A 27211-nucleotide genomic window follows, 5' to 3' on the forward strand; every position below is an offset into this window, starting at 1 on the left:
AACAACAAATTTATGTCATTTTCATTGTTTAGTTGCACATTTTGTGTTTAGAAAGCAATATGTAAGTAATATTAATTCTTAAGACACAAATTTGAATTTTAAATTGTATATACAGGGTGGTCCAAACCTTGACGTCCAAAATTTTTTTTTAGATTCCTCTCGTCGTAGGCTATCAGAATATACCCCATGTATATTAGCCGATTTTTCGTAGTTTTCGAGTTATGATTTTTTAAACTTTTAACTTTTGTTAATGAAATTCCGGGGTTCCCATACAGGGTGGCTAATAATTAACTGCATTCCCGTTGCCAGGGAGGGTTTAGGATTATACTGAGCTAATTTTACTATGGGACCAACCCCGAAATCGCGAAAAAAAATTTGGCTTTCATATATTTTGGCTGTGGTCCATTTTCTATGGAAAGGTAATTTTTTTTTCGGTCCGGGCCGTGGCGTCCGACACTTCAGTATTCTATAGAAAGCATCACGTCATCTCCGATCACCGTCGAAGCCTGGGTCCGGACTCCGGACCCAGGCTGTTCTAACGTGAATTATGAGAATTTGTTGCCGTAATCCAAATATAGTGACAAAAACTAAGGTCCACAAGTTCAACACGTAATTAATTACTGACTGACAATCTTCTTTTTAAAGTTGCCTTTTTAATTTTTACTTTCATTTATATAAATAAATAAATATTTGGGACAATCTTACACAGATCAACCTAGCCCCAAACTAAGCAAAGCCTGTACTGTGGGTATACTAGGCGACGATATACATACTTATATAGATAAATACATACTTATACATATACATAGAGAAAACCTATTCACAGGAACAAAATTAAATATCTGTGATTCCGTGCCCATCACACAAATAAATGCCCATAGCGGGATTCGAACCCCGCGGCCCGGGGCTTCATAGGCAGGGTCACGAACCCACTAGGCCAGACCGGTCGTCAAATATGCCTCAGAATTGCGCCATTCTAATAATATACAGACCTGAACGAAAATATTCAAGTTCGTTTTGGATAATAGTTCGGAGGTTTTGAGACTTGAGTTGGGTTGTCTTACGGTAAGTACTCGTAGGTACCAAAAAAAAACAAAATAAATACACAGGAATCCTAGTCATAAACTTACTGGTAAATGGCAACCACAGTTCAAATTATTATTTAATCGTAATCGTAACAGATACAGAGAAATCATAAATCTAACTCCAGAGAATTAATCCATTTGATAGCTTCGTCGTTCAGTTTTATCAGGTCTTCCGGGGGGCCTCCAGTTCAAATGTCGTAAACTATTATCTGCACAGCCCGAGCCCCTCTCAGCCCGGGCCCCTCGCAGCCCGGAGCCCTATTACTTCAGCCCCATAAACAAGCTTTACGGAGTTGAGGTTGATGCTGGAGTGCTGTGCGCTATAAACGTTCCGCCGGGTGCACATCTGGCTTCCAATTGAAATCAAGGAAATGACAGGATATTTTTTGATGGTTAGAAAGGATTTTTTTTATCTATATATACCCTTAAACGAACAATTCTTGTATATTTCGGGGATCTCGGAAACGGCTCTAACGATTTCTATATGGGGGATTTCTCTATGGAATTTGCTATATGGGTTTCAGGGGTGAAAACTCGATCTAGCTAGGTCTTATCTCTGGGAAAACGCGCATTTTTGAGATATAATATCGTTTTCAGAGCAAAGCTCGGTCTCCCAGATATTAAAATACTTAAATAAATAAACATTATAGTGCATTATTACACTAACAACTAAGCCAAGCCCTATACAATAAGCTCAAGGCTTGTATTGTGGGTACTTAGACAACGAAAAAATCATCCCTTCTTATTTTATTTAAAAGCCTGGCAACCCTTAATTGTGACCGGATTTTCGCAGGCAACCCTATACCAGAGTAGGCAGATGAGTACAATTATCGATATCAAGTTGATATTATCAACTCACGTTTAGACACGGCAACCACAAATAGTGACCAGAAATAGATAGGCAACTTAACTGATTCATGTTGTACATTGTACAATGTAAGTACTCGTACCTATACCTTCCCTTAGAACTTAATTCATTCGGTAGGCAAGTCGGTGAAATTTGAAGTTCTTTTTTCAAAAATTAGTTATAAATAGCCTGGAACACATTTCTTTACGCAACCTGTTTTATTCATGTTCATCAAGAACATTTTCTTTCATAAAATGCAAGTTTCATCCGGTACCTAGGCAGATCAGTGAAGGTCGGCCTAATTAAAGTTATTAACGTAACGTATCTTCTACTAAAACTGTCAAAAATAAAACAGTGCTATTGAAACAAGCGAATCAGGAACAAGCAAGTTTATTTAAATCATTTATGTCTCTGGCTGACCAAAAAGAAAGTATGTAGGTATGTAATATCATAAAATAACAATATCTGGGAGACCGAGCTTTGCTCGGTAAACATAAAAACTCAAAAATGAGCGTTTTCCCAGAGATAAGACCTAGCTAGATCGATTTTTTGCCCCCGAAAACCCCCATATACCAAATTTCATCGAAATCGTTAGAGCCGTTTCCGAGATCGCCGAAATATATAGGTATATATAGATAAATAAATAAATAAAAATAAATATGCAAGAATTGCTCGTTTAAAGGTATTAGATAGATTATATTTGATGACTGACATAGATTGTCTTTTTTTTGCTTTCAATTGTTTGTCAACTCGGAATTATTTGCGAGGCCAAAATGCACGTGTATAAATATTCAAAGACAATCTCACAAAAGGGAGAACGAATACAAATTGAAACTAAACATTCATGAAATAAACAAAGGAAGGCGGAAGGGTAACTCGTAAAGTTTCCCGACCGATTCACTGCCGTCCAGTGTGGCTACCACCAGTTTGGCACTGACATAAACGCTATCGAGAACGTAACTTAAGTACTTTCTATGCATCTCGCTCGTACTCGCATATTAGTAGGAGCGAGATTTATAGAAAGTGAATTATTACGAAGACGTTAGTGTAAATATGTCAGATTTGACACTGTCAGTGACTCATAGTATGGGTACAGTTTAAATATGACTATAAATGTAATTGTCAATTTTGCACAATATACTATATATACATGTATATCCGAGAAAAAATTGTAGAAACTAAAAAGTGGCAACATTGTAGTGTCATCCCTTTCAAATCAATCTAAGAAAACGGGACGACACTACAATGTTGCCACTTTTCTTGTCGAAATGTACCTATTACTTTAAGTATAATATAAGTATACAGGGTGCTTCCTGTAACAGGAGCAATAAATTAAACTGTAGGCTGTACTCCACAAACTGACCAACATTTGTTCAGCATTTGTCTTTGAAGTTTATTCTAAGACGCAATGTATTGCAAATTTTGTTATGTTTAAAGCGTGACAAGCAACGTCAAAGTCCGTCAAACACACTGATGTCAGCGTACATTGAAGGCAATATTTATTTTGTATGAAAAAGAGGAAGTCTAAAGGATTCATAATTTTTAAAAGTTGCTGAACAAATGTTGGTCAGTTTGAGGAGTACAGCCTTTAGTTTAATGTATTGCTCCTGTTACAGGAAGCACCCTGTATAATAAGAAGAAGAAGAAGATGCATGGTCATTGGTCAACCGGGATAAATGCGTCTATTAAAAATATCTTCTAAACGGAACATTTTAGAACGATTGTAAGCCTTTATGTTGGAAGTATGGTCACCGAACTTTTAACTGCTGTAATAGTTTTTATTTTATGTTTAGTTTGGAAGATATATATGTATATACACGCATTTATCCCAAGTAACGCATTTACTCTAGTCGACTAATAACATTAGGGCACTTAAAATCTAACTAAGCCCTTTTCCGATTTCTTTTTTCAATGCAATGCAAAGAAAATAGGCAACAAAAATATTTCCTCCATCCCATTTTCTTAAATCGAGTATATTTGCTTCAAGACGTGTACAAAGTATATTGTCGTTTGTGAATAATAGGAAGTTTATACGATACAATAAAGATCGCTCCGAATGCAATACAAACAAAACGAAATGAAATGAATATCGTAACATGTTTGTTCCTTGTTGTTCCCATTTCAAGATTTTAGAAACAATGCCAACGAAAACAACTCTGATATTACATTACCTATCTACTCGTACGAAATTGTAACAAGTACATTAGGTACCTACCTACAAATAAATTTATGACAAAACTCCTACTCAGAGCGAGTAGAACATTTTTAGGGTTCCGTAAAAGGAAAAACCGGAACCCTAGTAGGAGCACTCGTCATCTGTCTGCCCGTCCGTCTGTCACAGCCTATTTTCTCCGAAACTACTGGACCAATTAAGTTGAAATTTGGCACACATATGTAAGTTTGTGACCAAAAGATGGACGTGTAACGTAAATAAATGAATTTTAAATATGGAGGCCATTTTTGGGGGGTAAATGAGAAAATTAAAAAATAAAGTTTTTCAAACTATACCGTTTTATATATCAAATGAAAGAGCTCATTGTATGAATCCTAAATATATATTTTTTATAATTTTAGGATAAATATTTTAGCAGTTATTCAAGAAAATAGGCAAAAAATTACCATTCCCCCCTTATCTCCGAAACTACCTACTAGTCTAAAATTTAGAAAAAATACATAAAATAGTTCTTTACCTATAGATGATAGGAAAACCTATTAGAAATGTGCAGTCAAGCGTGAGTCGGACTTAATGTACGGAACCCTTGGAATGCGAGTCCGACTCGCACTTGGCCGGTTTTTCTTTGTAAAATAATTTTTAGCAATGAAATGTTCATGGCAATTTCATCAGCTTATCGTTTAAAAATGAGAGCGTTACTTGGATTGTATGGGAGCGTCTTATTGGTAGCGGGATAGTGAGACTCTTAATTCGTGTTTATTCGTAATCACACCCTGATTAATTTACTGCTAAAGTGTTAAGTTAACGTTAACGTCCGCCTGGTGTCCGTTGGCGCGTTGGGTGGATGACGTTCGAAGTATCGCGGGGCACTTTTGGATGAGACTAGCACAGGACCGGGACAAGTGGCGTACACGAAGATAGGCCTATGCTGTGTCTATGCTCAGCAGTGGGCGACCGAAGGCTAAAATGATGATGATGATGATGATGAATGATAACGTTAATATCAGGGGAAGCTGTCAAGGGATATATAATTTGGACACAGACATCACGGTCACGCTCCAACACAATTTGTTCCACAATTGGAACAGGAACCCCATATATTTGTTCCACAATGAACAGGAACAGGCTGTCCCTAACACACGCCGCACAATAGACTCGTGAGTCAAGCGCGTGCTATACTTTTAAAGGAGAAATTTAGTTCAATCCCTTTGTGTAAACATACAAGCTGAAATCAACCTTAACCTGTGCCAAATACAGTTCAAATTAGAATGACTTTGAGATGGAATACTAGTTTACTACCTTGCCAATTGATTTGAAAGCCTATTATATAATTATTTTAAGGTTAGAATTTGCTTGGAAAGAAGTCTAAACTCAATTGGTCTTAAACTGCATGATTGTGAGTTTGCCAATGGATTTGAAAGGCTATAACTATATGTATAGAGTTTAGAATGGGTTGGAGAGGAGGGAGAAAGTAGTCGTGCCCTTTGTCGGGACTCGAACCTACGACCCGGCGATCTTGATGGATGGTTGATGTGGTTAACTGGTTAAGTTGGTTGGTACACTCAGCCTCAGCAATAGATGTAAATAAACAGAGAGGTTGAAAGGATCTGTATGAGGTACCTACACCTACATTTATTATTGTAAATGAGAATTTCGCTTTAGTGAATACTGTGAATAGTTGATAACATTTTATGCTTCTAAAAGATTCGAAAACCATTTCGGTAAGAATGTTTTTAGGTAATAGAAAAAACTATTTTTGTTTTTTTGGAAAGAATCGCAAATTACGTATGTGTTTTAAATGTGACGTTTCTTCAAACAAGAACGTTACCATCCATATCGTATCATTAGCAAGTTTTTGACGTATCTTTAAATTCGAATTTAAATACGTATCTTTAAACTCAATGGTATACGTCGAGGTTTGAAGCTACGACCTCCAGTCTGTAAGCCACGCCTTGCCGCTCAGGGGGCCTACCGTGAAAACGGAAATTCGCAAATTGGGGGGATCTTTCTCTTTTACTCCGTATTTAGAGTTGACAGAGAAAGATACCCGCAATTTGCGAACTTCGATTTCTGCGGTTATAGCCCAGGTCCTATTACTTAGGTATAGTAGATAGATAGGTTATTACCTATTGAATGGTATTGCCATCATCTTACAGGAGATTTACGTTGCCAGAGAGTAACGTTAGCTTTATCTTGTCATTATCGAAGCGATAAGCAGTTAACCTACCGTTTACCATATCACCGCGTTACCATAACGTTAACGATTGACGCCTGATCAGCCATCAGATTGCAGTTAACTTTTATGTGCGTTTACGACACTTGACTAGACGGTTCAATCATGTGAATCATGATGGCATGATGACATGAGCTTAATAAGGCGTAAATTTTGCGAAGTGATATTTTTGAATGACGGTAAACCCACAAAGCATTAGTCATTCAGATTTCATGATTAGATTAGATTTAGATTTCTTTATTTCAAGATGAAAATTACACTATAAATTTGCTACATTCGTCAAAATTATGTTTATCTTCTCATCATGATCGTCAAAAAATACATTATAAATTTAAAATTAAAAAAATAATAAGATTGTTATTTCAAACGCCTAAGGCAGGCCACAGGTGACCCTCGCGTAGGCAGCTTTCTCGCGCAAAGATTGGCCATAGCAATCCAGCGCGGGAACGCTGCCTGCGGCCTGCGTGATGGGCACCTTACCAAAGGCCCAAAACTTTGATAGGTGTTTTTAATTTTTTAGCTTTAGTATTAGTTGTACTTAATTTTAGTTTTATATGCATTTTATAACACTTATTATGCAATAAATGAGTTATTTGTTATTTCATAATGTCGTTTTAAAATGAGAGCATTTGATTGTATGATGGCGGCAAGGTTCCTGTGAACCTTAAGTACCGTAGTTTCTGTCTATAGAACCTCAAGGTGTAGACACCCGTTTTGTGTTGTATGAATGGCCTTCAAATAGGTCACATCGGCGATCCCGGGCAGGATGCACGTAACGGTAGCAGGCGCCATCTGCTGCCGCCGTCTTTTTGCAATATCGCCCACAATTAATATATCTCTAAAGAGCTATTGCCTCAATAACCAGTGTAAGGCTGCCTGTCCACTGGAGCCGAGTAAGGCGGGGAGCGAGATAAAATCCCTTTTAAAGCTAAATAAAGCCCTCTCCATAAAACCATAATAATTCCATAATGGGTCACCTAGAGGCTAGTATCAATTATCTTTTGTCATTTTGTCATTTGCCATACACCTGTCGATTACTGACCACACGTTTAGTAAATTGGTTCGGTACACGTTTAGTACTCGGTAAGCAATAGGAACGTGGATCGGCGCAGGCGCCGCTTTTTTCACAAGGAAACCGTTTTTGCGTCTCTTTAAACGGTTCCTGCGAACTTCACACGGGTGACACTATAAAGACGAGATCTACACTTCCGGTATTGCTAATAGAGGAACCATAACGTGTGGACACAATTTGAGAAAGTTATAAAAGCAACTCATTACGCTACTAAATCGATGAACCGAAATTCAAATTAACGTTAGTTATATATTTATCATTCAAAATTATCACTTGAAACTCAATTTTACCACCCAACATTATAGGGAACAACTCAAAATTTACATCAGATTACTTTTCCACTCGAGTGAATATAATGCAACTTAGTAGTAGTAGTAGTAAACTCTTTATTGTACAAAAAGACATATTAAAAATAACATACAGTAGTGAGAAGTACAAAGGCGAACTTATCCATATGAGGTAGGACTTAGGTAGGCAGTCGTCAGTTTTTGAAACATTGACATAGATATCTAGGGACTGGCTTTACGGGCAATAATAATGAGGCATGACAGGGGCCAGTACAGCGGTGTGAAATCGCTACAACGCGATTGGTCGATGAGTTCGCATTACGCGCGCTATTGGTCTCAACTAGTTACGTTAGACTGCACGATTGGCTGGAATTCGTGAGTAACACCGCTGAACTAGTACCATTTTAGTGCCCCATTAGCCCGTCCTTAGATATTATACGTCAATGTTTTGAAAAATAAAGAGAGTCGTAGCGTGGCGCAATCCATGATTTCCTTGTATAATGCAATTATCTAGTCGGTTTTTAAAGATCAAAGAGCACATTTAGGAGCTGTTTTGATGAAAAGATGTTTTCTTTGTTGTTCCTTGCATATATCTCATTACCTGCTACCTTTATGCCTCAGCCAAAACACCTGCAGGCTAACCATAACCATACAACCTCCTGAGGAAGCAACCCCGTTAATTATCTTACCACATGTAATTACTTCTTTTGTCAAAAGAGTTTAATTTCAGCAATTACCCGCAACCCCTTTGCCGAACCCCTTTAACCTGGTTAATTAAACGCGTTTACTCTTCTGACGTCTCTTATAATTACGTAAGATAATTGTTATTTATGTAAGATAATTATTATTTATGTAAGGTAATTTTGCAACGTCTTGCTTCCCCGCTTCGGATATTTCTTATGTGTCTCTTATGTGGAGTCTTCATTCTAAATTTACACGGCACGTACAATTAATTATCTACCTAACTACGCAAATAACAGAAAAAACAAAAATATTCCGTAAGTGTGTATTTCTCAATGGCCCTTATACATATAAATAAGTCAATAAAAATACATAGAAATAATTATTTATATATAGGTACAGCAGCCAATACTTGGGCAAACAGCGGCTCATATTTGAGCCAGAACGCTTATGGGTGACGTCATATCGTGGGAAACGACAGGTTAAATAACATTAAAATAAATAAATACTTAACAGCACAATATTACAGAAGTCTATAGTCTCTATGGTTAATAATACCTTTTTTTCTCCTATTAAGGTCAAAAGGTCGTGAAACTCGTGAAGAAATAACATAAAAATTCCCATAATACTTAAATAATAGTGTAGTGATCTTTATATAGGTACACTGACCCACTCTTTGTTGGTTGTCTCTTAATACAGGAATCTTGAATAAGTAAGTACCTAAGTACTTAAAAAAGGGCACGCACCAGCATGGATATTGAAATGTTACTTTGTTACTGAATAAATTTTATTTTATTATAATTTTTTACTCTTCATTCATCATCATCAAAACCAAAACCCACAAAAATGATGAATGATGAGAATAAATTCAACTCAAATGATTTCCCCAAATAACCACAATTCGTTAAAACTCGCAAAACCTGAAGTGGATCGGATACATTTATCCGTCCGATGACATCTCAATATCCTGCCGCAGGGCGAGGGACCAATATCATAATATTAATGCTGATATTCCTTTTGTTTCCTTTTGTTCTGTATAAAGGACAAGGATTTTGTGTTGACCTATTTTTGGCTTAAGAGGAAATTGTACAACCGCTTTTTCATACAAGGGTAGTCCCCATTTTCCTCGTATTTCTGAGCTCGTAACTCCTAATAAATTTAAAAAATTAAACAAAGTAAAACTTTGGTAAAACTAACCCTCAATAGTCATACCTACTCTAATTCTATGAAATTACATACTCGTACATACATCGAATTATGGTCAAATATTTTTCATAGTGTCTATTTCCAGAGAGAGAGGCAAATGAGGACTACATTTTTTATAGAGAAGAAGTCGTTTAATTCAAATTCAAAATTATTTATTTTATGTGATTTACACACATAGCTATATACAACAATAAACATACAAGAATTACACATAAACACAACATATACACATTAGAATTGACACATAGATGTATAAGCATTTTTATATTCTGTGATACTTTTATATTATATAGTATTATTCCAAGCTTATCAACGTAACGGTTTAATAAAACAATATGGCCATACAGTGAACCAACATAAGGTGCTTGTAATATTAGTTCTAATGACAGTTATTGAAAGCCCGCCAAATCTATACTTTGAGCGATATATGTTATCTGTGACTCTTAGCTTTTGCCTGTCAACTGGTAGAGAATTACCGCAAGATGAGAAACCAGCTTTGTACAACGAATATTAATTATAAACCTGTCAAGAAGAACATCGTCTTTACATTTTTAAGCAGTATACGAATCCCCAGAGCGAGGCCCACAGGGTGAGCTAACAATTCAGAAGCAGGGATAAGCTGCTCCAGCTTGCTTTAAAACCGACGCCCGCCAGTTGGAAAAGACGCTAAATCTATAAATTGGGAGCCAATGGTCAGAGAATTCCAGTTATTTTCATCTGTTTTGGCAGTCAGAAGAGTGATTGATTAGCTACTAACAATCTGAGAGTTGGAGAAAGTGATATCCGAATAAGGAAAACTAACCTATTTGAACAAACTTTACACTAAGATAACATTGCGAGATTTGTTTTGTGACGTGAATTAACACCAATAGCTGTTATACTCAAGTGATTAATAATATGTGTTTGGCTTTTCGTGAGCATATTGATTGTTAATGGGAATAATTTTCAAGGAAAATCTGGTTCATAATTGTTACCTATGAATTTCACACTGAATTACTGGCTGTAAATATCATGCTATATGTGTAGGTACTTGATTTGTTTTTATATTGTCCGTTTTAACAGTAAAAGTGAAGTATGGAAAGATTCCATGGTTGTAGTGTATGTACAAGGTGTGATAGAAGAAATACCATAACTACTGGTACACCATAAAGACAAGTGAGTAAGTAGGTCTATGGTTTAGGCGCACACATAACACATAAGTGGAGGGATTGTTGTAACATTCATCTCATTCACATAGATGGTACCAAGTACCAATGCGAGCCATCAGTTATTTTCACATGACCGGAATGAAAAATGAATAAATGATTGTGACAAAGAATAAATGATTGCGACGAATAAATGATTATTATGATTATGAATATTATGGAGAACTTTTGACAAACATGTTGAAACTGGGATAGGACAGCTCTTAGAAAATTATTATTATGATAAAATGGCATTAGGGTAATAAGTGTGAGATATCCAGTGATAAAGTTGTTTCAGGTAACAGGTAGGAAAAATAGATACCTAACCATTTTGAGTCAATTTATATCACCAGAGTACAATACTAGGCATAGGTTGATTTTGATAGCCGGAGCATCTGAGCACAATGAGAGAAACTGATGCTTGAAATTTATACATGGAGCCAGTTAGGGTCTTATGGAAGTAAAGTATACGCTACAAATTATTAAAATACTGACCGTTGAAGATGATTTAAAGTACTAACTTTAGGATGATTTGAGAATATATAAACTTTGCTTGACATTTAAAGTAGTAACTGGTTGTATTGCCATATGCAGCATAGTCATCAAACATGATTTCATACCTAGAGATGCGCAATGACATAATCTTATGTTCGGTACTAGCTAATGTAGAATTTAGAGAGGAAGATACTCCTATTACTTAACAAGCTGTTACAATGTACAAGAGAACTTAAGTGTGAGAGAAGTATACTAGTATGCCTACATAGTGATTCAGAGTGAAAGCAAAGGGTAAACATGTTTACTATCAAAGCAAGTGATATATGTTTAAGATGTTATTAAATGGAAAAATAATAATGATGATACAATTGATACATGTGAAAAGTTGTGATCAATTTGAAGTTTATTATTCATAATTAATTATAAAGTGGTATTCATAGCTGTTGTAAAATTGAAATGCTAAGCAAGTTAATATTAGTGAAAATAATTTGAAATACAAGAGAGTCAAGAGAAAGAAAAACTTAAATTTTGCATGTTACTGTTTAAGATGATAAAGATGTTGTTTTATCTTTCTGTTGAAATTGTGATGAGATCACTACAAGAGTAACAGTATGAGTAATATGAATATATTGAAATTGTGAAAGATATATCCAATACAACTTGTTATAGAGGGAAACTAATATTATTAAAGAGATAATTACCTGACCTGTGTAAGATGTTCCCTAATATTTATTTATTTTATATATGATGGGTCCATAATCATTTTCTAAAAGTGAGTCAGAGAATTTTGTGATCTTAAAGAGAAAAGGTATTGTATAATAATTTGTAGCACAGGAGTAAATAAATATAAGAGTGAATTTATAAAGAATAATAAATTTTGTGAGCTTAAAGAGGAAAAGGTATGGTATAAAAATTTGTAACACAGGAGTTATAAGAGCGAATTTATAAAGAATAATATAGCAATATGTCAAACAATAAAGAGTGATTCAGTATAAAAGACATGCAATTATTAAAGTTGAGTGAGCTATATATGGTACATACATTAACAGTGAGGCATTGCAGATGAAGAGCTGCAATGGAATAACAGTGAGTCAATAATATGTAAATCCATGTATTTTTGTATTAAGTGAGCAACAGTGAGTCAATGACATGTCAGTCCATGTATTGATGTAACAAGTAATAGTGAGCCAATGATATATGAGAATCCATGTATTTTAGTATGAAATGAGTAACTGACATGAGTCCATATATTGATATAGTAAATGAGTAACAGTGAATCACTGACATGTAAATCCATGTATTGAGTCAATGACATGTAAATCCATGTATTGATGTATTAAGTGAGTAACAGTGAGTCAATGTAATGATGTATTAAGTGATTAACAGTGAGTCAATGATATATGTGACGCCATGTATTTATATTATGTATTAAATGAGTAACAGTGAGTAACTGACATGACATGGTGGTCCATGTATTGATAAGTATAGTTAATGAGTACCAGTGAATCACTGACATGTAAGTCCATGTATTGATGTATTAAGTGAGTAACAGTGAGTCAATGTAAGGATGTAATAATTGATTAACAGTGAGTCAATGACATGTGAATCCATGTATTGATGTATTAAGTGAGTAACAGTGAATCAATGATGTAAATCCATGTATTAAATGAGTAACAGTGAGTCCATGTAATGATGTATTAAGTGATTAACAGTGAGCCAATGGCATCTGAATCCATGTATTGATGTATTAAGTGAGTATCAGTGAGTCAATGATGTAAATCCATGTATAAAAAAAAATGAGTAACAGTGAGTCCATGTAATGATGTATTAAGTGATTAACAGTGAGTCAATGACATGTGAATCCATGTATTGATGAATTAAGAGAGTATCAGTGAGTCAATGACATGTGAATCCATGTATTTATGTATTAAGAGAATATCAGTGAGTCAATAACATGTGAATGCGTTATTGATGTAACAGTGAGTCAATAACACGTGAAAGCGTTATTGATGTAACAGTGAGTCAATAACATGTGAAAGCGTTATTGATGTAACAGTGAGTCAATGACATGTAAATGCATGCATTGATGTAGTGTGTAAGAAACAGTGAGTCAATAACATGTGAAGGCATGTATTGATGTAGTTTATAAGAGTGAGTCGTTGCAGGCATTGGAGGAATGCCTGTAATGATGCAGTTCATAAGTTGAGTAATATTGATTCTTTTGTCTATTGTTCTGTGGTGCATTATGTGTAATGTGGATTATTTATGTTTAACTCTTTAAAACGCAGAGACGCGTTGTACCCAGGATTGGCCGAATATAAGCATTTTTATATTCTGTGATACTTTTATATTATATAGTATTATTCCAAGCTTATCAACGTAACGGTTTAATAAAACAATATGGCCATACAGTGAACCAACATAAGGTGCTTGTAATATTAGTTCTAATGACAGTTATTGAAAGCCCGCCAAATCTATACTTTGAGCGATATATGTTATCTGTGACTCTTAGCTTTTGCCTGTCAACTGGTAGAGAATTACCGCAAGATGAGAAACCAGCTTTGTACAACGAATATTAATTATAAACCTGTCAAGAAGAACATCGTCTTTACATTTTTAAGCAGTATACGAATCCCCAGAGCGAGGCCCACAGGGTGAGCTAACAGATGTAAGTAATACAGTGGTAGCCAAACTCTCAATTTTTGCTACCACTGTATCACACTTGTAGGGGAATGTAGTCCCTCACACTCCTCACAGTGGAGTATTATGGGACAGTCTGGTTTCTCCGCTATCATTCTCAAGATGGTGTTAGGTAGGTACTTTCCTCTTAAGAATGTTGGAATTAATTAATATTGTTATTTTTTACTTGTACCTACAGAAATGTGGAGGCCATACGTTGTTAGGATGGAATTATGTATACCTATCGAACCCAATTCCATAATTTGATAATTTCGTCAATTGTTTCCGGCAGATATTACTTTTTCTGCCCTCCGGCCGAAAAACGTCAGCTTTCGGCCCGCTGCGCTAACACAAACATGTCATCTGAGGTGTTCGTATTTTACTGGCCGAGGTGTGTAATACAATGTTTCTGTTGGAAGGAGCCGGAAAGCGCCAACTTCGTTTAGCGCAATGTGTCGAAAGTCGACGCTTGACGCTTTCCGCACGGAAAACATTAGGTATATTTAACCGTCTTTTTAACGTGCAATTAGTTAAAATGAGGTAACGACTTAGAAGAAAAGACATAAATAATCCTCCATTTTTGTCAACAAACATGTACATATAGCAAAGTAATCTTCTCGCTAAATAAACAAAACGACTAGGTACCTATAACCATTTTAGCACCATCATAATGCGCCATGCAACCGTGTTACATGAAAACGAGTGTCACGAACGTCCGCAGTTACATGATGATAAGCCATTTTTCTTAAGTGGCAAGTGTCGCTGTTCTTTTAGCTTAGCAAGCACATAGCTGAGAAATACCAGTATATGTATAAATGTATCAGTACCGGCGCGTCAAACATATCTATACGCAAGCCGGGGCTAATTTGGCTTACATATTTCCTTTATAACTGCTCAAACGTCCAAGCCGGTGGGAATCGGCTTTTATGGACGCGCCGCCACTGACAGGTAGGTATTTTTTAAGATATAGGAGGCAAACGAGCAGACAAATCGCTTGATGGTGAGCAATTTACCGTCGACCGTGCAACACCAGAGAGATTAAGATGGAAAAACGCTCTTTTCTTGAAGGTTCGATTGTCGTGTCGGTCCGAAAATACAGCATGGCCCAACTGATGGTAAGCAGTCACCGTAGCCTATAGACGCTTGTAACTCCAGAGGTGAGGTTTAAGCGTTCGTATTATTCAACCTCTGTTTTGTATTATTGAATTGAGTAACCTCTCTAGTACGAATTTTTCTGTCGTTTTACCTCTGTAACCAGTAACCTCTGTTCTGTAGAGGTGAACATCCAAATACGAAAGCTTGTTTTTCCAAGCTGAAACGGAGACCTTCGCTAACGCTTGGTCAACAAGAACTTCTCTAGGTTGATACCCTCTTTAATGGCTCCTCTACACGATGGGCCAACGCCGGCCACTCCAAGGGACGCAGCCATGCGGTAGAATGAGATAGCAATATCATTTGCTCCCTCTAACGCATAAATGCGTCCCTAGGAGTGGCCGGCGTTGGCCCATCGTGTAGAGGAGCCATAAGACCTCTTGAGATTCGAGCTAGAGTCGCACACGCTAAGTTTTCCTGCCAAGGACTACTTACGTCAACTATAGAGCTTAAAGGGGATACCTTTGTATGCATTCTTACTGACACATTTGTGCAAAGTTACCGTGACCAGAGTTTTAGCTCGCCGAGGCAACTGCTCTTATACAACACGAACAACACCCTGCTCAGCTTCTTATCTCCGGGTTAATGCGCCACAATCTGCGCCTGCACACTGCATTCGATAACAGAACAAATACCAACCAACCACCCCCACCTGACCCCTAACACAACCCCCAACCCCTTCTAAAACAGCTCATGGCGCACTGGCAAGCTTATAAGTCGACTAGTTTAACTAGGTCTTTGCTTGTACACGAATCACAACGCGTGTAGGTGTCATGTAGAATTGGCCAATGTATTGAACGATTTAAGCCCGCTTGACGGTTCAGTTATGGGCATTTTGCTTAACCAATTTTTATAATCCATGGCTTTTGTGCAGCTACAGAAAAATAAGACTTATTTGTAAGAAATAAAGTTTGATTTTAGTTAGTTCAAAGAAGAGTTGTTTCGGAAAATGTGATTCGCGTTATAAATTACGCCTTCTGGTTCGGTTAGCCGATTACGCCGAATTTACGGGTGCACGCACGGCGCGTAATGTTGTAAAAAGAAAACTGGGTTCGGTTTTGTTATGGGAAATAAATTGAGTGCTCATGTCCCGTTTTTAACCACAATTTTGGCATGTTTCAGTATTCTGACAGTTTATTGCGGAACATTAAATAAAGGTAGCAGGAGTAAAGGAACTATAAAAAGTTAATGGTTTCAGAAAGTGGTCTTAACTTAATATTCTTAAGCTGTTAACGATTGTCCACATGAGAGACAACTTTTATATTAGATTATGTGTAGGTACTTACCTATAATTTTTGAGCCATACCGTTTGTTTTTACTAGTTTAATTCTAGGACTATATGTAAAAACCACATAAGAAAGTATTAAAGCATGGGTATTTATATCTGTGGTATTAGAGAACTTCATACGAAGTAAAAGATATCATATTGTAAGAGATTTTCGTAAAAGTAAAAACTGGCTACAAAAACGTTGCCTTTCCGTGCAAGAACACAATTTATGGAAAAATCAGAACCCAATTTAACTACGGCCGCCTACGAATTATCAACCTTCAGATTCTATAAATGAACCCGAATGAAATATTAACATTACAGTGCTTCGTAGCAATTTACTTCGACCCCTGCCAATGAAAAACAGATTTTCTCACCAAGACATAAGATTGAATTTGCATAAATGTTGACAGGAGTAATGTAAGTTCGTCAAAGCTTTGGTGAGAATTGAATCTTACTGTCATTTGTATAACATTAAAAATGCTTTGTATTTCTTTTTGGGGAGGTTTAAGTAACTGGTATGACGACAAAGAGTTTTTGGGTGAATTTTTAGTGAAAACGGTTCAAAGGAATATTGAAGCGCCGAAGGGGGGTGTCGGAGGAGGGGCAGGGGGTAATTGGGACATTCTTGTCTCAGAAATATTACGTTGTCAGAAAAATAAAGGGATGTTTTAATGGAAAATGTGTTCGTGTCCTCTTAGGTTTGTGTACAATATGTCTGCCAAGTGCCAAACAAACTTGTCAGTAGAACAAGCAAGTATTGCTGCCTATAACTACTTCTCCTCATTTGCATATCGAGATCTTTCTGAGCCTAGATTCGATGTGTTTATGTTCTTCCATCGAGGAATTCCTTAGCTACCTTCCGACTGCATCATCAGATCAGCTCCATGTTGGCATATCATTACATTGTTGTCGAAATTACATACTTACCTATAATAAGTACTCCCAATTTCAACTGAATGAGACACTGGGAAAGTGGTTCGAATTTGTACCTTATAGTCACACCTTCGAAGTTTTATACGTACTTAGATTTTCCTAAAGATGTTTTCTTCAAACAAAGAGTAGGTACTTAATATAAGTATGTTCACAGGGTACAATTATATTTCGTACATATAGTTTGAAACCAGAGCTATCAGTGTTTGTGTATTCTATACTATAAAGATACTTAGCCTCTCCCCGCGAATTCGTCTGCGGAATGATTATTGATTATATTGATGATTGAGAAAAACTACCATATGCCATGCCTCCTCTCTCGGGCCTCGTACTAAGCGTGAAGAGAGCAAGCAGAGAGACAGACACTGATTTACAGAGAAATGAAATGAAGTAGTAAAAATATTCAAGAGCAATACATTCGAGTTATGTTGCACAGAAGTATCCATATAAACAACCAATTTGCATTGCCCTCGAGTGTTTTTAAAAACAGGTCCACAATTAAGAAGACGGTTCATGTAAATATCAAACCTTCCTCCTTTTGTTCCCTTTATTATATACAACATCCATTTTTCTAAAGAATAATGATACACAATCCCATTTCCCGCGGCGGCCATCTTGTGGCCTGTAATTTCACTAATTACCTCCAGTATGCATCCCTTTGTGCACTTTTGCGTGCATTCGTTACTGCGTTGTTACATTTGATGCAGGCATTTTTGGTACAAAGAGAGTTTTTACTGACTTTTAGCAAATTGGGTACCTAGCTATTTTATGCCTCGGTTAAGTCGTTTTAACAGTCATGTTCATGATATGGAATTCATGTAATTTCGATACTTATTTATGAGTTACATGAACCTCGCCGCCGCCATACCTACAGTCGTAGTTTCGCTTTCAATTTTAAAACGATATCCTTAAATTACAGGAAACTTGGCATGAACATTCACGTAACATACATTCTATGTCTGGTATCAGTTTTCATTGATAGAAATTGTAATAAGGGCAATGTGACTAATTCCGTCTAGTCCTATTCCGTCCACTAGCGTTTTTCTCGGTCCACGAACAAAATTGATAATTTCGACGACAAAGCAGCGATTGGTGATTTTAGTTTCAACAATCAAAAGCATTGAAAAACGTAGAGCCAAATGTATAGGTCACATACTCCGACACGAAGGGTTAAACAGAATCATATTGGAGGGCAGAATTGAGGAAAAAAGAGGAAGAGGAAGACCTAGAATATCATACATGACACAGATAAAAGAATGGTGCTGTAGCCACTCGTATCAGGAAGTAAAAACGAAAGCCCAGAATAGGCTGGAATGGAAAATGCTGCAGCGACAGAGGGCCAGGCCCTCTTAATATTGATGATGAATCAAAAGCAGAAGGGTTTTTTCCTGCGATTGAAAATTAAAGAAATATAGGTACGCAGGGTACGCTCGTGGACGGAATAGTCCCTATGACTGAATTAGCCACATTGACCTTACAAACAAAATAGAGCGAGTAAACTATTTTTAGTATTACAATTTCTAGCACCGAATACTAATAGTAAGTACTTTATTTGAATGGTGGCTAATTTCATGTCATTTTAATATGAGAGCGAAACATTGATTGTATGGCGAAGACGGTAGAGTGGATACAGACTAGAGACAACATTGTACAAAACAAAAAATTCAAGAACAAGCTGTCTTATCACTGATGAGTGATTTCTTCCAGTCGACATTTAGCCGGTGGCTGATTTAATATAGACAACTTGTAGGTACCCACAAGTACTATTTGCTTGCTTACCAAATATTTGATACCGCGTATCCATTAAACTATCTATTACTTACGAGTTACGAGTGCATTAGGGTGCCACGAGCTGCATAAAACTGATCCTTAAGCCATGTACAATAAGGCTGAGTTTCTCATCTACATTGTGATATAATATAAGTAATCAAGTTAGGGGCGTAATTTGGAGTGTTTACTTTGCTTATGCTTGAACGATCAAACCCAAATTATATTTCTACAGAAATGTTCTCCATGCTCTCTTGAACTGAACGCTATTATGATTTGTTTGCATTGATTTATTCAATTATATTTGAAAAAAATGTAAAATAATTGCAGGGGGCAGAAAGTCCCTAAGGACAGAAAGTTAAAGAAGAGTCGAGAGTTGAAATTATTAGTGATAATGATTTACAGTTTTGGTATTCACCATACCATGTATAACTGTAGGTATTTGCCTGTACTTGTAGGAGTTGTAGGTACAATCGGAATCAAAAGTAGCGTGTCTCTTACCTTCTCTGGTAAGCTAGCTTAATAAAAATAGACAAATGCAACAAATATACTTACCGTAAAATGGGGTGAGTAGGTTTCGCAGGGAGAGGTGGGTTATGAATGGGGAGAGAAGGTGTGAGAGGGGGGTGAGAAGGGATTTTAAGGCTACTGCTACAAAAATAATGTATTCCAATTTAAAATGGAGCTATAGTAATACGCATAATAAAAAAAATCGATCCAGCATTCTTCCAAAATCACCTTTCTATATGAAAAGCCCTCTCACCCCAAATACGAGGCACTACGGGGTGAGGTGGGTTTTCCTCTTTATCGTCAAAGTTATGAAATGGAACTACCCAAAATAAGATAAAAACTAAAATACAAACGTCCGGAACACTTATTATATACTTACACCATTCAGTTTGCATATGTAAAAATAAAATGTTATCGAGGTTTGAATGTCAGTTTTGCGCCTACTCACCCCATTTTACGGTACCTACAATAATGAAGATTCACCTACATACCATCATTGGTAAAATATATGTCGCGATAATAAGGGCTCAAATAGACGATGCGAGAACTCGCATGCGAGTTTCATTACATTGCGTCATTTGATCGGTCGGCTGAATTGCTGTCACCTCAATGGTCCGCAATGTAACTAAAATCGTATACGAGTTCGCGCGTCGTCTAAATGAGCCCTAAGATACACAATTGAATGAGTATTCGATATTCGAACGGCGATTAAGATATGCGTAATTTAACATTTATTCATACAAAGTCAATAATGTAGGTATTTCCTGAAATGGGTAGATGTTTGCTCAACGTTTCTTTATTTGTACAGGATAATTGGGAATGTGACCTCCTTTTTTATTTAAGCAGAACGTAGGAACCTATGTGTTGTGTTTTGACTAACACTGACCTGAGTATGGAGCTAATCTTACATTTTATTATTTACCCCTTTATAGCAGATTTTTTTATCCACCCACTTTATGAATGGAATTTATATTGTAGGTATATTACTTATGTATTTTAGGAAGTTAAACAACAACACAACTTGGTACTCGCATTAGCACTTGTAATTTGGCAAAACGCCTTATATCTCTTTTATGAAGCAATAAAATTTATATTAAAAGATACACAATACTCTTTGTATACAGAATTAAATTCCCAAGAATGATTTCGGTTTAAATCAAAACAACAAGTGACAGTTTGTAGACCGTATCTCGTAGCAATAAGGACGAAAACTGGTCCAACTGTGGTGCGATTGTGGCGTGTTTAATGACAGGCAAATTTAATAACCGCTGACAAATGTGGCAGTCCGCGGAGCTGTGTTTAGTGGGGAACAGTAGCTGGCGTCGGTACTGGAATGCTAGTAGGAAAAGGCCTCCGACTAAATATGACACGCCAGACCGGGTCGGGGCCGCGACGGAGCTTCCGGCGCTTTGTTTTCTATGGAAAGCACCACGTGATCACCGATCAGCCATCATAAAAGATGACACGTTGGACGCCTCGGCCCGGTCTAGCGTGAGTCATCCTTAACGCTTATTCGTTTATTCTGTACGTAAGTACTAGTATTATATGATCTGTGACGTAAGGTACTAACTATTATGTTGTAGCGTTAGGTTAGGGTCAAAATACAATTATACGATGCGACGTCGTGTCGTGGAAATCTACGATCTGCATTTACACTTCTACAACTGTATTGCTAAGGGAGCTAAGCTTAGTGCAAGTGTACTGGCCTGAGTAAACAAAAACTGTTGTTCGCGCCTGAAAATGAAACGAAAGCTCGTAAATAATCCCCCTCCCCCCCCCCCCCCACTACACCGCAGACCGCTGTAAACTTTGATATTTACGAAACGAACGCTGCCAAGAGCCAAGTTCAACTTGAATGCTTGTTTATACCTACCTCGTAGAGCATGCCAGTCTTTCAATCTAGTTATGGTAGGAAGACAGCAGTAAGGTTGTCCTTGCACTGAGGTTTAGATGAGCGGAGATAGGATAGGATTTAATAAATAATTATGAATTTGTAATACGCGCAATTATGATTAAGTTATTGTATAATTGATTAATTTCTTTAGTTAAGTATATTTGCATGTAATAATGTAATTTAATTGGTATGTGTATACCTAGGGTTTACAATCCGGATCCGAAATGTATGAAATTATCCGGATCTGGATCCGGATCCGCGGATCTTCCCATACATTTCAGATCCGTCGTGCAAACCCTATGTATACCTAATTTCAAATTTGTATGCCTGTCGGGGAAACAACGTTCTCAAATACTTTTTGTACCTATCCAACACTGTTGCCTATGTTTACAAATAAATAATATGTCTTGTCTTGTCTTGTCTAGGAGGAAGCGTGCTGGCATCAACCCATTTCAAGTATGATCAATCTGATTAGTATTTCCGAGACTTAACGTGATCGCTTAATTTCATTTACCGCGGTTATGGACCGAAACTCGGCTGTAATCACGGGACGCGTTAGTTAACTCAGCCGCATCTGACTGTACCAGGGTGGATTAATCTAATTTCGCTTTGGGAGCACATCAACGATAACAGCCGTACAAAGTTTACGACTCATATACTGCCCCACCGTGCATAACAACAGTAAGTGAAGTGACATTGGAATATTAAACTTGGGTTCTAAATTTGAAATTTATTGCATGAGAACTTGGTAAACAATTGAATGAGTTTTCAAGAAATAGTGTAGTTTAAAACTAGTTTTTCCTTGCGCTATTTGACAATCATTTACAGAAACGCCAGTCGAAATTGAAACCTAAATAATGTATAGCCAGACCAGTAATATATGATAATTGTCAAGAGGGCGCTGTTATTCTCATGTATAGGGTGACAATTCAGTGTAGTATGAAAAAATTAGTTCCAGTGAAATTCCGCAACATGGCGCACCCTCAATAGATCCTGGTTCACCTTTAAAGACATATGTGACTTTTCGTTTGTGTCTGTCATCCCGATACATTTTTACTTTTCGATTGGTGTTTGTCGATAAAATGAATGTGTGAATGATTGTCATCTTGCCTATAATTTTTACTCATTAGCACACAATATTTTAGACTAAAACAACACACAATAAACAAAATAATTCCAACAGTGGATTTTCCTGTACAAAAGCGTGTGTTTAAAAAACAGTTGAATATGAATGCTGTTCAACAAAAAGGCCATTTTCCTCGGTTTTTCCTGCAAACTGTCCGCAGTTTAAATGCGAATGGCACTATTTAAATAAATCTCTGCGCGTCCTGTCGGTCATTATTTTCAGCGGGAAATTGAATGTTCTGAAGTGGAAATATAGCTTGCTTTTGCAATGTTCAGGCTGAGACAGATTTTACATAAAAGACGGATAGATGCTACCAGAGATAAGTTTATAAGTAGGTAAACAGCTGACTTTATCACTTTATCACGGTCTCGCGAATTAGATTTCTCAATTCGATATTGAAGCCCGGATTTTTGACATTCACGCCAGCATTGCAGTCAGCAGCAACGTCGCGCCGCAATACTGCAGCAGTGATGTTGGTGTAGTCTGAATACGAACAGTATCTTGTAACTTACTCATTGCAATTGATGTACAGTCACCGGCAATATTATGTTACACAACGAAGGCCGCAAAAATATCTGACACGATCTTATTTGTAGAGTCATAAGAGCGTGTCACATATTTTTGGGGCCTTCGATGAGTAACTATATTATTGCAGGTACGTAGTATATTATTATCTCATGTTGCATGATATGTATTATACTGCTATTAGTAAACAACATTTTGACAGCTGTAATTATGACGAATGATATGTCATGCCCTGTATGTATGTAACCGACGTCACCCGGCTTGCCAATCCGTCGCGGTTGTTAACGAACATCAACATTATTAGAAAGGTTAATGATGAGCGCACTTTAATTAGAATTGATCAAAGGAAAGGGCAATGAACTCGGGAAATTAACACAACGATTATATCACATATTTTATTTTATAACAACATCTTAAAATAACAGATGCGCGAGTTGCGGAAAGTTTCCAAAAAGTTGGAAAAGGAAACTTTTATGATGGAAATGGAATATTTCGATTCCCATGCAAAACTATAAGAAGTTTACAATATTTTTCCATAAGAAAATGTCGCAATTTTGAAAACTTTCCAACGGCACGTCAGTACTTAAAATACAATACCTAGTATATTTTCAAATGTTTAACACTTGTAAGCCTAGGTACTTATCTATTATAATATTTATAATCAGTCAGTCTAAATATAAGCTTAACGATCTCAAGCGATACACGAACATTATTACTATAAGTACAGTTCTACACCTCTCAAGGCAAAGGATTAACATTAGAAGGCGCCCACCCGTTTTGCACAATCCCCTTCAACTCATACTTATGCACAACAGCAAAAATCTCCGCCTTGGCCATAGATAAGTGGTACGGACTCAGGCCTTTCAGCGACATACCAATCGCGGCTAAGAACGCGTCCACGGCCTGCGGCGCGGGGTGCGGGGGGTAGGAACCAGACACGTTGGTCTTTTCGAACATCTCGTAGTCTACGACGGACTCTGATTGGTTGGAGAGACCGTCGGCCTCGAATTGATCGTCGTAATTGGTTGATTGTTGTAGTGATTCGTCTGGGCCTTCCACTTCGTTGCTGTCTTCTGAGTTTTCTGTTTTTGCGCTTAATTGGCTTGCACTATTGTTGGCTGCTGAATAAATAGATTAGAATTCATTATTAAACTCATTTCTGTAGTACTGGGTCAAAAACATTTTTGAAAATGGTAGAATACAATAACGTTAACGATTCATTATTTATACATATATTCCCGCTTTTCTTATTTACATATGTCTCAGGTATTGAAAAAATGTATCCTGCCTGATGCCTCGCCTGTAAGAGTGCAGCCGATTCCCTAACTTTGCGATGTCTACAGGAAAGACGCGAACGAGGTATGCATGTACGCACTATAAAATGGTCTTTAGGGGAACGTCTCTTACTTTTCATATAATAATGATTGGTATTTACAAGTTTTGATTATTGATTGAATGTAAAAATCAATCAATATGGAGAAATGTCTATTATTAGTTAGGTATTAAGTAAGTACCTTGGCAAGTGCTGGGCTCAAATTGACCCTTGTAGATGGGGTCCATGAAGCCCAGCAGGTGCGCGAACTTGTACTGCAGCTTGCCGTTGATGCTGCGCTTGCGCAGCGCCTTGCGGTAGTTGTCGCGGATGTTGTTCCAGCGCGCTTTGCATGCGCTCGCTGCAAATTCACTTAATATAGTAATATATCAGGATCTTCAACGGAAGAACACGATCATCAACATAGAGGGAACGACTGAAGAAAAAGAATTTGATCAATTATAATAGATACCTAGAGGTTAATCTTAAGTCTTAACCAGCTACTGATATTGTCATAATCTGCTGTAACGTAAACGCAGGTTATCAATTGAATGCTGAGCGTTTGTTTATTTTTTCAGTCAGTGACAATCTGTTTTACATATTGATAAGAGTTGGTAAAGTGCTCAGAAAAAACCCTAATATTATAACACGAAGACACGGATAGACAATATTTCTCATTGTAGCTAAAAGCTAACCTGTTGGGTGGTCAATGTATGACTCCTAGTCCTAGTTACCCACTTTTTAGGTTCGAGATTCGGTTTTCTGTGTAAAGAAAGATATTATACTCACGGCTAGCCCTCAGCTGTCTGCCGATCTTGTTCCAGAGGCCGTTTTTGAGCAGGTTGTCCATGTAGCGCGAGTGCGAGGGGTCGTACAGCACGGGGCGGCTGCGCACATACTCAATCAGCTCTACGTCGGCGCCGGTGCGGAACTGGCCACAATAATGGGCACAAAATTATTTAAGAAATTGTCACAAATTGGAATTTCATATTAATTCCTCCCAGAATGACAGAGCTCTTTAAACCAGCCAAATCTAACGAGATATAAATGTAACAAGGCACTTCTTTACGCAGCGTACTACGTAGTCGAACATCACGCGAAGGCGAAGCGAAGCGATGCGGCGCGGGATGAATCAATCCTTTGATACCTATCTTACGAGAAGTGTCCTACGTGGGCGATCTCGTTGCTCGGTGCGAACGCGAACGTCGCCGTTTCGCTTTGCGTTCGCGAGTTGTTCGCTTACGTAAGACACAGCGTTACTTTTGGCTCTTATGTAGTCGTGTCTAATATCTTATTGGATAATATGAAAACGTGGTAAAAACGCTCATTCGACACAAAACAGATACTTAAATCATAAAAAATATAATTATGTAGGTAAGTATTTTACCTTAGACGTGGACTCCAAAGGTATTGCGCGCATCGGTATAGGTTCCGGCGTGCTGTCGCGACTCATCGTGTTGCCCTCGCCACCCTCCGCCATTTTGTTCCACTGAACTGTGCAAACGTCGGAACTGTGACACTTCAATGACGGACGTGCTCACGATAATACCACGTTGTGCAGCGAAGCGGTGAAGCCTGACTATGATATCCAGGGGTCGGACAAAAAGTGCGGATGACGTAAAAATTACGTAATCTTGCACACAGGATGATGTTTGAGTTTGTATTTAAACTTCCGTGTGACATGTAGTAACAAAGTAGTATTAATGAAGTAACAAAATAATCGTAAATAAATCCATGGAATTAATAATACAGGTGGTAGGGTGATGTAGTGAATAAAATAAATTTCACGAAACTTGCCACAATATTCGAGTAAAGATGACATTTTAGAGCGTTTTCTTATACATTAGTAAATATAAATTTTAGCTAAATATAATCGTAAAGATACAATAGCTAAACAATAACGAAGTCAATTTATTGTTCATCTGATTGACAATGTGTCAGTCAAAAACGTACTTACTCATTTCAAGTGGCGATATCGTTTAATAAACAGGTTGATAAATGATAAGTGATAATTGTTTATGAAAATCAAAAATACTATTTGAAATCATCCTATAAGTGGTTTGACGTCATCCGCACTTTTTGTCCGACCCCTGATGATATCCGTAACTGAGAGCTGACAAATTACAACACAATATATAGTATTCTTTAATATCAAAAGAAACATGACATAAATTTAAGCATATTTAATTACTTAAGTATTTATGTCATTGTGTCATATCTAATTAAACTATATGTATGATTTGTATTTATATGTAGTTTTTAGGTATTTATTTATTATTAATTGTATAATTTTTGACTTTGTGTTTTAATTATGTAATTTGATAAGATGTGTACGTTAACAAATAAATTGCATGACATCATTAAACTATGATAGTGGTACCTAAATTACTTATTATGGCTTTATTTCATAAACATTTGTCAGAAGTAACAAGCGGGTACAACCTCTACCCTCCATACGGTTTATCTTAATTTGTTCCTACGTATGTCATTTAGATATTTGTGTTTGTCCGAAAGTGACATAATTTGTATAGGTTGGTTAAGTTTTATGAATAAGTAGACCAATTGGAACATACAATCCGATGTAATTTTCTTATCATTCCCCGTGCATCTCACTCGCGCAAATACATGAACGAACACATATGAGCGAAACGTACATTAGTTATTTTGTTATCAGAATTTTAGTTCGAATTGGCCTCAAATTCATCAAAGAAAAACTTACCTTTGCATGAACGCTATAAAACACGAACAATCTAACGACGTCAGTCACGGAATGTTCGAGAGAT

General features: G+C 37.0%; 1 protein-coding gene and 1 long non-coding RNA gene across 4 annotated transcripts in view; both read right to left on the minus strand.

The window, feature by feature from the left end:
• LOC134654266 (uncharacterized) overlaps positions 1 to 27211 on the minus strand; it is a 290346-nt gene that overhangs the window by 105785 nt on the left and 157350 nt on the right. The gene's annotated exons all lie outside the window — the stretch shown is intronic.
• Positions 23847 to 25890, minus strand: LOC134653868 (transcription factor Adf-1-like). Of its 2 annotated transcripts, none has more exons than XM_063509231.1 (4): positions 25816 to 25890; positions 25218 to 25359; positions 24631 to 24789; positions 23847 to 24234 (listed from the first exon to the last, which is right to left on the minus strand). In XM_063509231.1, the coding sequence occupies exons 1-4, from the start codon at positions 25879 to 25881 to the stop codon at positions 23855 to 23857; spliced, it is 747 nt and encodes a 248-aa protein (XP_063365301.1). In that variant the 5' UTR covers positions 25882 to 25890; the 3' UTR covers positions 23847 to 23854. The 2 variants fall into 2 exon arrangements, with proteins under 2 accessions (XP_063365301.1, XP_063365299.1); XM_063509229.1 differs by having other exon boundaries at positions 23847 to 24237.

This window comes from Cydia amplana, chromosome 14, assembly GCF_948474715.1.
Source record: "Cydia amplana chromosome 14, ilCydAmpl1.1, whole genome shotgun sequence".
NCBI classification, from domain to species: Eukaryota; Metazoa; Arthropoda; class Insecta; order Lepidoptera; family Tortricidae; genus Cydia; species Cydia amplana.